This window comes from Sturnira hondurensis, unplaced genomic scaffold (assembly GCF_014824575.4).
Source record: "Sturnira hondurensis isolate 20B ecotype Veracruz unplaced genomic scaffold, ASM1482457v3 Scaffold0006505, whole genome shotgun sequence".
Lineage (NCBI taxonomy): Eukaryota > Metazoa > Chordata > Mammalia > Chiroptera > Phyllostomidae > Sturnira > Sturnira hondurensis.
In genome coordinates this window covers 5649580-5662909 of record NW_028079136.1, presented here as the reverse complement: position 1 = coordinate 5662909, position 13330 = coordinate 5649580, and the positions used below count along the sequence as shown (strand labels likewise).

At 46.9% G+C, this 13330-nt stretch overlaps 1 protein-coding gene across 1 annotated transcript in view; it reads right to left on the bottom strand.

Moving 5' to 3' along the window:
• Positions 1-13330, bottom strand: part of GALNT18 (polypeptide N-acetylgalactosaminyltransferase 18) — a 316738-nt gene that overhangs the window by 84591 nt on the left and 218817 nt on the right. Inside the window, exons 4-6 of the mRNA XM_037050063.1 lie at positions 10756-10939; positions 8902-9099; positions 4003-4117 (exon numbers count right to left, since the gene is read on the bottom strand). Coding sequence (XP_036905958.1) covers positions 4003-4117; positions 8902-9099; positions 10756-10939 — 497 coding nt within the window. The remainder of the gene's footprint in view (positions 1-4002; positions 4118-8901; positions 9100-10755; positions 10940-13330) is intronic.

Sequence of the window (13330 nt, the reverse complement as noted above, 5' to 3'; positions counted from 1 at the left end):
TGGTTTTCTAGATTCTACTATTGCCTTTAAAAAGTCAACTGTTATTCTACCATCAATCTTTAGGTATCTATTTTTTCTGCTACAAGATCTCCTTGTCTTTGGCATTCTGTAGTTTCACTATGATATATCGAATGTGAATATGTTTGTATTTATCTTGCTTTGAATAGACTGACTTCATGAATCTGAGGAGTGATCTTTCACCAGTTTGGACATATTTTCAGTGATTATCTATTTAAATATTGCTTTTGTCTAATCTCTTTTTATTGTCTCCATTTGGAATTCTAAAGTATTAGACATTCTCCTTCAATTCCACATGTCTCTCAATTTTTTTTAAAGAAAGTATTTTTTATCTTTCCAGGCTCATTTTAAATAATTTCTTTGGGTCTATTGTCCAGTTTACTAATTTCTTTCCTTTAATAATGTCCATCTAGCTGTCTAACCCATCCATTAAGCTTTTACTTTCATTTTTTTATCTTTATCATGCTTGAAATTCTATCTTATCCTCATATGACTATTTTTGTATCATTTTTGCTTCTTATTCATATTTTCAATCTGTTAAATATTTTTAAATATATTACACAACTTATTTCATATCATGTATCTGATAGATTCCATACCTGAAGGCCTTGTGGATCAAATCTGGCTGTCCAGCCCTGGCTTGTGTGGCTCAGTGGATTGAGCATCAGCCTATGAACCTGAAGTTTGTTGGTTTGATTCCCAGCCAGGGCACATGCCTAGATTGTGGGCCAGGTTCCCAGCTGGGGGTGTGCAAGAGGCAACCACGCACTCATGTTTCTCTCACACATTGATGTTTTTCTCCCTCTCTTCCTCCCTCCTCCCCTTTCTCTAAAAAAAATGGAGCAAAAACAAAATTGCTGTCCAATGTTTCTGCTGGTATTTGCTCTCGGCACTTTTTCTCTTGTCTGTTTTGTTTGCGTGTGTGTGTGTGTAAGTGACTTCCCATTCCTTGGAGGTCTAGCTGGTGCAAGCTTGCGTTCCAAGTTAAAAGGGTCTTTTGCCAGAGAAAATTGTATGTGCTTTTGCAGATGCCTAAGAACTTCCAATAACTTTAAGTTAAATATTATTCTTGAGGTTTCCCGGACTAGTAAGTATTTTGATTTTAAGGTATAAATTTAAGGAAGGGATTCACAGAAGACAATTTTTCTTATCTTCACAGCACAAGACTGAGACAGGAAATCTTTGACCTACCACCAGGGGTGAGGATGGAAGCATTTGTAGTTCATCTTTATACTGATACAATTGGCCTTTGGAGCCCCAGCTTTATGGGAGCTGTGTGTGGTGGGTGGGGGTGCTGCTTATTTTATTATACTCTTCATCTTGGGCAAGCCTTAGGCTTTATATCCTGTTCCCTGTACTCCATGAAATTGAGACAACATAAGCTTAAAGTCACCAGGTTCTTCAAACATAACAGACTCAGGCTTTCTCTAGGTTCCTACTTTCACTTAATTTTTCATCTCTGTATTAGTTTCTGTGGGCTGTTATAACAAAGTACCACAGCCCAGATCACCAAAAAACCAGAAAACAAACAATGAAACAGAACAACGCAGAAATGTATTCTCTCACAGTTCCGGAGGCTAGAGGTCTAGAATCAGGTGTTGGCTATGCTCCCTCCAACACCTTTAGGGAAGAAACCTGCCCGGAAAGGAGGGTCCTTCGTTCAGCATCTGGTGGTCTCAGGCTTTCCTTGGCTTGTGGCATCAGAAGTCCAGTCTCTGCCTCCATCATCTCATTGTCATCTTTCCTGTGTGTGTCTGTCTGTGTCTCTCATCCAGGCACAATCACATTGCATTAGGGTCCACCCTGCTCCAGTATGACCTCACCTTAAACTAATGACATCTGTGAAGACCCTATTTCCAAATAAGATTGTATTTCACAGGTACAAGGGGTTAGAATTTCAACATATTTTTGAGGGGATGCAATTCAACCCATATCATTCTCTAACATTTTTAATCCCTTTCCAGCTATTGAATGCTTTCTTATATATTCTAGCATTTTTATAGCCACCAACTATACAATCACCAACTATACAATCTTTGTGAATTCTATTCAATGTCTCATTTCTCACTCTTTGTTCTGCTTGGCTGTGGTGGCTCTCTTCCTTCTCCCATTGAGTTGTGGACTTAGAAATCATAAATTTAATAAAGGTACCACCTTTTTTTAAGCTCTAAGGGCTTTTATCTCCAGATCACTGTGGTATATCTATCTGGTCTTTCAAATCATAAAGACCTGGGGTTGAATCCTTTCTCGACATCTTATAAATTATAGGGCCTTGAGAACATATGTAAGCTCTTAATTTCACAATTTCTTTATCTGAAAAGGGGGTATTAATATAGCAGCTACTTTTCAGGGTGTTTTATAGATGGACGGCATAAGTAAAGTGCTAAGTACAATCCCTGGCCCAGGGTAGTCATTGAATAACTGTGAACAACTCTATCTCTGTGTTACCAATGGGTAAGGACTTTGAATGATGCCCTGTGACTAAATCAGGTGAGAAAAGCAATGTCTCTCAGTTTTACACAAAATCCTATGGGAAATTGAGGGGAGATTCTACAAGAGGAAAGTGAGGTCCTGAGATTTGAACTCATAAAGCATGAAAGAAAGACACTGATAACCACACAAAATGTGAAAATCTATTTTAGAGATGCTCCGTGGCTCTGGATCCTTTAAGATCAAGGGGGGGAAAGCCAGGCAACATTTCATACTGTATTTTACAGCCTGAACACAAAGTCACTCAAAGATTTTTAATAGGTATTTGAAAGCCTCACCCAGGCCCACACTCAGAGCTTTACAATCTAGGCCAGGAGAAGCCAGAAATCTCCCACCACTTGGTGACTGGCTCACATACATGTTGGAAGCAGAGTTCACAAGTCTAATTCCTTTCTCTGTTCCTGGACATTTTTATCCAGAGTGCATAAGTGACTAGAGGCGATCCTGTCCACTCAGCCAATTCCTGGCGGCAGCTCCTGGAGAAAAATACTATGTTTGGAGGCAAGCATTTATCCAGGAGTGGTGCTGAAATGAGATGGTTAGGATGCAAGTGGTGGATAAATAACCAGTGTAGGGAGAGCTTTAAAAATGAGGGTGATTATGCAGGCACTATCCTCTATGAATATATTAGCTTCCCAATAAGCCCATGCATTTGACTGCCTCCACAGCAATTTCTCTGGGTTTTCGTGAAAACAGTTGTCTGGGAGTGTTTTCTAAGCTTAACTTCAGAGAAACTGCTCCTGCTGTCAGTCCTCAAAGCCCTGGCATTAAGTCTGAGTGACAAGTCAGGTCACTGCAGGTGATATGAGAATCTCTTTGAAGGCACTCAGTCTCCTCTCAGGGCAGGATGAGAGTTGTGGGGGGCCCACTGACTGCCCAGTGTGGGTGGGAGGGCTCAGGGGGTCAGAGTCAACAGGAAGGTGTACCCAAGCTGGAGTCCTTGTGGGGCTGAGCATCAGGACCTGGAGATGCCAGATACAGACACAAAGGCCAAAGGGGTACGAGGGGCATCACCGGTAGGAATCAGGCAGGTGTGGCTGCACTGTGGACAGCTCACTGTGAGGAAGAACATCTTGACCACCATGAACGCTAGCAGGTATGGGGCTTCCTCCAAGGGCTGGCAAGGGCTGGCAAGCCTGCAATGTGTGGAAGTGTCAGGCTGCTTAAAGATCCCCATGGAGTGGACAGTGAGGACCACCCTGGGGCTAGGGTTAGGGTATAACAAAAAGGTTGTTCCATTGAGTTGGGAGCTCAACTCTTCCATGTCTCCACCTCCAGCCAAAGCAGTTTCTAAAGTCTTTTTCTTCCTGAAAACTCTGTAGGTCCCATCCTGTGTCTCTATCCTATCCCCATTAGCCCTGACCACAAACTTAGGGAATGGTCATTCAGAATCAGTCCATGACACTCAAACTTGAGCTCCATTTCTCCAGCCCATAGACTCATTCACACTTTGGGGAGCTGAGCCAAGACCTGTGGGTGAGAAACCCTGCTCACCCTGATCCCGAGCTCGACGTTCTCGCCTCCATAAACCTCCATGCCTTCATCCAATAAGCCGATCTCCTGGAAGTACTGGCGGTCCACGATGAAGCAGCCAATGAGAGCTGGGCTCCTGCAGGGGTGAGGGGAGATGGACCAGCTGTTAGCAGAGGGGTAGAACCATGATGTGGCCAGAGGAGAGAGAGAAGAGGTTCCTTTCTACCAGAAGCCTCAGGTCCTTTTCCTTCCTTTGCTGCCAAAGCTGGTGCAGAGCTCACTCACCGCGTAGCCCTCCTAGGTCTACCCTTACCAGATACTCCAGGGAGTGTATTTCACCAGGGCTGCCTCAGCCAGGTCCCAACCTGGGCCCAGCCACCACTCCCATGGAGCTTGCATTGGTATTAGCCCATAGAAGCAGTACTCAGACTGTCAGTCTGAATTGAACATCTCTATCTCTAGCTTCCTGGTCCCTGAACTCTCACCTGCAAAGCCAGTCTGTTTCTACCTGGGCACTCTGCCAACTTTCTGTCCTTCCCCAACTTGGATTCTACACACAGACCAAGTAGAAAAATCAGCTGAGACTTTGGATAACATGGCAAATAATTCGGATTTTATCTATAGGTAATGGAGAATCAACAAGGACTTTTAAGCAGACAGTGATATGAGCAGATCTGTGTTTTTAAAGATCTGTATTTTAATCCTTAGGTAGCTGAGGGAAGACAGGTTGGAGGAAGACAGAACGGGTGATGCTGAGGAGTGCAGTTGGGAAGCTTATTGCTATATCCAGGTAAGAAATGATGAAAACCTGACCATAGTATCAAGAATGGAGACGGATCCCTGGCTGGTGTGGCTCAGTAGATTGAGTGCCAGCTTATGAACCAAAGGGTCACTGGTTCAATTCCCAGTCAGGGCATATGCCTGGGTTGCAGGCCAGATCCCCAGTAGGGGGTGTGAGAGGCAACCACACATTGATGTTTCTCTCCCTCTCTTTCGCCTTCCCTTCCTCTCTCTCCAAAAATAAATAAAATCTTTTTTAAAAAGAGAATGGAGATGGAAATTGTTTGAAGATATATTTTGATATAAAATCAGCAGAACTGTGAAATGAATGAATTATGAAGGTGAGAGAGAGACACAGAAATCTGGATGGCAGCTGGCTTTTCTGGCTTGGGTGATGGTGGGGTGGGGGCCACACATCAATATCGGCAGAGAGAAAAGGCCGGCTTTAGACGGAAGAAGTATTCCTTGCTGGGAACGCTGATCATAAGGTGCCTGTGGGACACTAGGGGGAAATATTCAACAGGCTCAGATAGACCGCCTGGATCTGGAATTCAACAGGGGTCTTAGGCTGGAGCAACACCTCCACAGCTCATAGGTCCAGAAGCTGGAAAGCCCTCCTTAGTGGGCATGTGAGTGCAGGGCTCACTGGCTATGTGCAGACACCCAGTACAGGACTTCACAGGGAGTGACCCACATCGGGCGGATCAGCACAAGCGTGTGTGGGCTGCTTCTCTGCTGGGAGCACTAACTTTTGCAAATGACTCTGGATGGTTCCACTGCACACTGCTACCAGTTCTAGCTTTTGTATAGCAATCTGTCAGTTGGTGGCTGAAGGATTGGAAGGTAAGAGAAAAGAATGGAGAAATGAGGACTCTTCGGCCATAAGAAAACTTAGTCACGGGCAAATACAACTATCTTTGAAACTGGAAACTCACCCAGGTGGAGAAACAGCCCTTTTGCAGGCTCTGTCTTTGGAGAACACTGATGCAGGAGGCAGCTCCGTGGAGACTGGTGCCCTGGGGTCCCTGCCCCTCTGCCTTTTAAATCATGGCATTGCATTCTGAATGGCTTCACCTTCCATAGACCACAGATACCCAGGAAGGTCAATCCACCTCGACCTGCCCCTCCTAAAGTAGACTGAGGTCCTGCCTCTGGTAGGGGATGCTTGATCCTGGTTTTGCAGGGCTTTGGGGGAATAAACCCCCTTCTGGCTGTATCTGAGCAAAGTCCCCTAGCCTCAGGCAGGGGGCTGAGGCAGCCTCTGATTCTGTCAGTGATGTAGAATAAATCAGTGACGTAGAATAAACTATGCAACCTCACAGGATTAAATTAAGTAAAGCACTTTAAAACCTCTGGGAACTAACTGCTACTTAGAAATCATTTTTAAAAGATGAACCGCACACTGAAGAAGCCCAGAGAATCTCCTCTCCAAATCACGATGACTTAAAAACATCATCCCAACAGGTGGACAGAGTAGCGTTTTGGCCTTTTCCTCAGCATTCCTGAAACATTGTACTTAGCTGGGCACGACTGGATATGCAGGAAGTGGCCTTGCCCACATGGCCAGACCCCGTCAGGGAAAGGCAGAATCCCAAACGGCTCCTCTGGGGCGGGCACAGGCCAGCTCAGGCTGTCCACTGATTATTAACTGGCTGGGGTATTAGGTGGACTGAGTCAGCCTGAACGTCTTATTGATTTATACCTTGTCTCATTGAGAAATACAGATGAGAAATAGCTTACAATAAAAATGTAAAATACATTGGAAAATAAAATAGATAAATGTCTGAAAAGCCCCAGAAGTCACAGCACCTCTGGAATAGAGGGCTAGTAGAATGCCTGTGTAGCATTAGGTCCTCCTTCGTGCTTCTTAAAGCGCATCCACAAAGGAGACTCTGTCTGAGCTTCCCGGTGCCGAGCGGAAAACAGACATACATGTTCTTGGAAATAAGATTTACAGTTCCCACGTGGAAATATCACACTAATTCCTCAGGGCTAACAAGGCTTTCTTTGACTAACAGTGAATTTGAAAGAAAGTCCTTGTCAGTCTTCTTTAAAAGATCACTTTGGGACGTCGTGAACAACCGCCTCAAAGACCTCCCTTTAGAATGCACCAGGAGGTACTTCTGGGCACATTTTATAGCTTACACCGCATGTGGACAAAGCACTCAAGTTCAGCTCCACGGAAACAGGAGCCAAGGGGGACAAGGTCAATGTATATAACCTACAACTTTCAGTGGGGCTGTCTTTATCTAGAGATAAAACCAGGAATGTTCTTCCAAAAACATTGCATTAATATAATTTATCTCAGCCAAGCTGTTGATAAAAATTAGGTGATGGAAAATTTGGGATTGAGACAATATTCTTTGTGAAGGACCTAGAAGGCAGTGTACGAGGACCAGGCTGATACATTTGGAGATGAGCTGAACAGAAGCAGCTGACACCAGTGCAGTCTTCTGCAAGAATGCTTGTTGCATGGTCATGCATCTCCCCCCAGGAGCATCCAACAGACCTGGGGGAAGGACTCAGCCATTCCAGTTCTGAGCCCTGGAGTGGGCAACTAGGGGGGTGACAACGACCTGGGTTTGGACCCTGGCTCCACCGCCCAGAGCCTTTGGCAGGGCCCCTCTCTTTTGTCAGCCTTGCTTTCCATATGGTATAAAACAGGATGACACAATGAGCTGTCACCAGATTATAATGAGGAGCAAATAAGACCATGTATATGAAAGGCCCTTGTACACAGGGACCTTCAAAGAAATACCGAACAACACAAAATTGTGGCACGTGACTAGCTGACAGGCCACAGAGATAACCACAGGAAAGCCAGGTGGAGTTCTCTTCCCCCTCATTCTCTCATTATATATATATGAATATAGTTTATTTTTACTTCTGGCAAGGAAAATGTGATCTCAGATCATAATCACCCACTTTCAATTAAATTTTTCATAATCTTGCTTCCTCACATAATGCAAAGCGACATCAGTTTCTAATCTCTTTCATTCCAGGAACTGTCCCCTAGGCCACCTTCTGGTGTTGGCTGTGTGTTTAACAGGCAGGACCTAGCAGGGAGCATAAAGGTGCCTGCTCTGTGATTAACCAGACAGAGAAGAGGGCTTGTGGGGATGGCTGTTTCGGGAGCCCTGAGCCGTAAAACAGAGGCTGCACAGGGGAGTCATTTGGGTGGTCTGTGAAGGCAGCAGCAAAGGCTCAGTTTGGGGCCTTTGAAATGTACTTTGAAGCTCCTTTTGTCTGAGTCTATAGGATAAGCTCAAACGTATCAGCAGGGCCTACGGTGCTGTGAGGTCTGGGCCCGCCTCTCCTTCCCTCCAGCCTCATGATCTGAGGCTGCCCCTGTCTAGTCTGGTCCCCTTTCTAGAGCACAGGTGGCGACACAAGACCCGTGGGCCAAATCCGGCCTCCACCTTGTTTTATCTGGCCTGGCACCTTGTTTCTACCCAGTGGCAGTGCCAAGCTCTCGCTTAACTGTTAAGGAGTAGTTACATTTATACAGTTCTAGAATTACATTCGGTCCTTTGAAGGCAACCGTGAGGCTGATGTGGCCCCTGGTGAAAATGAGTTTGACACCCTTGTTCTAGACCCTTTGAACCTCCTCTGTGCCCATGAACTCATTCTACTCCTTCACATGTGGGTGCCCCTGCCCCAAGCTTACAATCTCCAACTTGCCCTTAGAAACAAGTGCAAATGCTACTTGTTTTTGAAAACAAGGATTCTGAAAAGGATTCTCCCCAGTTTCCATGCAGTTTCTACCAGCATGGTGAAATAACAATATTCTAACTGTTTTGTCTGTCTGTGCTAGACTCTAGGATTTTGGTGGCAGGGATTGAGTCTGAATCACTCTGGATCCCAAGCACTCAGCATAGTGGTGGCTCCCAGCAGGTGTTCCACAGTGATGTGTTGGAATGAATGACTTTGAGCTTCTGAATGAATTCTGGGAGCCACGGCTCTTTGAAAAGGAATCACCAAAGCCTATGAGCAGTGACTGAAGGCCATTTGTTACTCCTTTCCACCACCACCCACCTCGCTCTACCTGGCTGTCCAATGATGGGACTGGACTTAGGGGCTGGGAGGGGAGCCCTCACCTGGAAGACAAGGCAGAGTGATCCGCAGGTGAGGAGGCTTTACCTGATCGGGGCTGTGGAGTTCTCCAGCTTCCACCAGGCCTTGGGGGGGTTTAGGTAGCGGCACCACAGCTCCCAGTCAAAGCCCTGGGCGGCCAGGGGGTACTCTTCTATCTCAAAGTTGTCATATTTGATATTGTCAAAGGATGGTGAGATGACTCGCTTCCGGTTCTCCTTTATTCGGGTGAGCACGGGTTCAGCCCTGAGCAGGAGAGAGGGAGAGAGGGGTCACTGCTTCCAAGGTGGACAAACGCCATACTAACAACTCCTGAAGCTCCCTCTCCTGTAGAAAGAGAAGGGGACACCTGGCCATCTCCTCCAGGGGAAAGCTGCTCTCCCTCCCAGGGAGGAGGCCCTGGCAACCTCCCATCCCCCCCACTTCTGGGCTGGCAAGAGGCCTGACCACTCTTCCAGTACCTCCTGGGCTGAGCTAAGAGAGTCTTAGTGCCTTACATATTTATGTCTGCTTGCTTTCCCTTTTTCCACTCAAAAAAAAGAAAAAAGATTTAAGAACGAAGAAAGAAACAGATCTGAGGTTCCATGGGAAGCTTTCAACATGGCCTTTTGTTTTGCTAAAATTTGGTGCATTAACCAGGAGACAAAGGCATACAAAGACAGCAGAGATACGAGGTGAGAACAAACTTACTTCATGTTGCTTAGGTCCTTCCATCTGTGCCCCACCCCCACCCCATGTGTTCCCCTCTGCCCAAAAAAAGGTGGCAGGTCTGGCTTCCAGGGAGCCAAGGGCCCAGGTGAGTAAAGTGTTTGCACACAGGAATGATAAGCTTCTCATTAATAATGCAGTTGTTGCATAACTGTTTATTTAAATCAGCTTGAAATAGTATGTGTCCTTCTCCTCTCCTGGCTGTAAATCCAATGAAAATGCTTTTTAAATAGTCACAAATGGCAAGCAGAGACTTCAGCGATGATAAATGGCGGCACTGCAAATCTTAATTTGGCCTGTTATGTAAAAGTATCTCCAGATCCAGCCTTGCCGCTCCTCCCTGCTAAATGGTGCTTCTCACCCCACTCCAGAGAGGCAGAGGATGGCACGTGGAGGCTGGGGAGGAGAGCAGATCCCTGTGCGAGCAGGCATAGTGGTTAGCAGGATGGTGCACTCAGTTACCCACCCCACCCCCCACTTCGCCCCGTGCCTATACTGCGCATGCCCAGGCTCTCTGCAAAGAGACCATGGTGGGCCACAGCATGCCCTCTGGCCTGTAGGGATCTCAGTGTCAGGTGTCCCACGCCGGCTCAGATGCAGCCTCGGAAGCCTCATATCTGTTCTCTTCCCCCTCGCAGCACCTGAGCAACCCTGAAAGGTTTTCTAGGACTTAAGCTTCACCAGGAGGGAGAATCTGAGATACTGTGCTACCATTGGCCTGGCTTCCAGGGAACCCAGAGCACCTGTGACATCAAACCACTGTAGCCCCCTCTGCCGACTAGGCCTTGGCCCCGTCTGTGTGGTTGGCCCTGTCTTTCATCTCCTGTCTGGTCCAGCTCTCACTTTCCTGGGGGTCGCAGCCCTGTCCCCAGGTAGACCGGCACTCTTGGCTTTGTCCTTAGCATTTACCCCTCTGCCAGATCATGGCCCCTACAGTCCCACAGCAGCCAGAGTCACACCTAATGTCATCATACCTTTTAGACACTTTGTGTTGACCCTTTTGACCCCCGACCCTTCCCCACCCTAAAGGGCCAGACCTGTTGCCTGTGTCACTCACACACCCAGATCTCACCTGTTCTGAGAATTCTCTGCTTACCCCAGCTATGCCTGAGATCCCAGCATGCTTTGCACCCACTTGAGCCAAAGTCTCTGGTCCATGTTGGGACCCATCCTCCTCCCCTGACAAGCACTTACCAGCCCACATTGAACTCCACATGGGCATCAAAGAGTGCCACTACTGGGGCGGTGGCCACCCTCCAGCCGCTGACCCTGGAGCGGATGAGACCCTCCTGCTTGCTGTGGCGCACGACTTTGATGAAGCCCGGCTTCTGGCCATTCACCTTATCCACGTACTCTGTCAGCTTCTCCTTCAGTTCCTCTGTGGGGGAGAAAATGCAGCGTTAGCATAATGGGGGCAGGGGACAATCAAAACAGGATATAAGAGGAAATAGGAGGAGGAACTAAAGACATTCATTTGACCGAAAGACATCCTCAGTCAGGCCTGAAGGAAGGTCTTCAACTCTCAGTGGTTAGCAGTGTGGGAAATGGACTTGATCGGCCCACTATGGCTGGGACCAAGGAGTAGAAGGTAAAGGGATCCTGGTACTTGGAGGGCAAAAGAGAAAAGAACATCTCATAGTTGGAGTGGCGCCATGAGGACAGCAGAGAATTTGTCACTGGAGGGGATGCGTCACTCACCAGGATAGACACAGGTCATTCAAACCTGAGGTGGGTAATTGGTTCAAAACGGACTTTAAAATCCTGTCCCACTAACTCTGAGGTCTTGGGATCTGTAGGGACTTGCCCAAGGTCACAGAGCACGTTAGCAGCTGTCCAGGACCAGAGCCTCCCACTTCTCCATGAGCGCTTCTGCCTCGGAGGTCCAGTTCCCTCGCCTCCTGGATGATAACTCAACCAGGGGCGCAGAAAGCAGTCCAGGGCCACGTCCTGCCCATCCATCCAGGCCTGTTGGTTTGGGAGCATCATGCGTAATAAGATCTGAAATCAATGTCGTGAACTTCCTTCTAAATATGTTCGTTTTTCTCTAACACCTTTAAACTATGCACCTAGAAACTGGTCTAATACTTCTGGAGTAAAGTGGGCTATACAGAATAGAGGGAACTAATCATCTCCCCCTTATTCTGGAATCTATGTCCCTTCTCATGTGGTTCAAGATCACATTAACTTTGCTTACTTTTGACTCAAATTGGGTTTACTGGAAACACACACCTACTGGTTCTTTTCACGTGGTGCTGCTAAGTCAAGCCTCCCCCATTCCATCTGTTCATGGATGCATGTGTGGGTGAGTGCATGCATGCATGCTTATTGTGTGTGTGTACCTGCATGCTCTGAGCCAAAGTACAGGATCTTCTGTTTATTTCTCTTTAATTAATCTTTTTATAGATTTACAGTGTTTATCCAATGTCCATATGTTTCTCCCAACCTGCCAGTTCTGTCGTCCAATGTCTCCTACCAGCCCTTCCAGTTTTCAGCTTCTGCAAGTGATAAGCACATGGACCTTATTGTCATTCAAGTCATTCTTTAAGAAAGTGTGAACCACCCTGACCGGTGTGGCTCAGTTGGGTTGGGCATTGTCCTGCAGAGTGAAAGGTGGCTGGTTCGATTCCCAGTCAGGGCACACGCCTGGGTTGCGGGCCAGGTTCCCAGTTGGGATGCGCAAGAAGCAACCAATCGATGTTTCTCTCACACGTTGATGTTTTTATCCCTCTCTTTCTCCCTCCCTTTTCCTCTCTCTAAGAATAAATAAATAAAATCTTTAAAAGAAAAGCATGACCCTGGTCCAGATCTAATGGGGGCTGTCAGGCATTCCCTTTCCAGCCCAGAGGAAATTCAGCTGACTTTTGGGCTAACTCCCAAAAGTCTCACTTTAGTGGACATGAAAACGACCCTGTGATCTCAGACTGCATAGCTGACTGGGGTGGCCTGGAAATGCCACTGCCTCACAAAGACCAGGAAGTTGGCCAAGACCAGCATAACCCCATGTGCCCTGGGCTTACCAGGTCCTCGGGTATGGTTGACAGGAGGCCTCTTAAAACACTTACTGTTTCATCTTTTCTGAGTCCACACCTCATAAGTCCTTCTTGAAAGTGTTAAGTAGAGAGCTCATCGGCCTGGTATCTGTCAGTTCAGTAATAGGGCACAGAATTTAGAGTGAGACCTGGGTACTACCTCAGCCTTCAGGTGAGAATCACTGCCCGTGGGGACCACCATTACTATGGTATTTATTGATGGGACAGGGCTCTGGATAATTGCCACCAATGATCAACCATGAATCCACCTCTGAATTCACATCCTTGTGTGGTACTTCCTGCTGAATCTGGGCTGACCATATGACAACAGGGTGCAGCCAGAGGGACCTCTAGTCAGTCCCAGGCCTTAGGAGGCCTCGTAGCTTTTGCTTTCATTCTCTTGCTGCCCTAAGTAAGGACACCCAAGCCATACTCCTCGTGGATGAGAGGCACAGAGGGTCTCCAGGCATTTAGCCTACCCTGCTGACACCCCGGACATGGGAGATGTCTCAGATCCTTCAGCCACTGGCTGACAGTGAATGCTGACACCTCGTAGAGCACAGACACACTGCCCTTATTATAGAATTATGGTTCTAGCCATTATTGAGGAATTATGAGCCAATGAATGGTTGCTGTTTTTAAGCCACTAACTTCTAGGATGGTTTGTTATACACAAAGGCCATCAAAACATGATCTATTGTTCCAGTATGATGCTAGGGTTAAAGTTAGATTGTGAACTC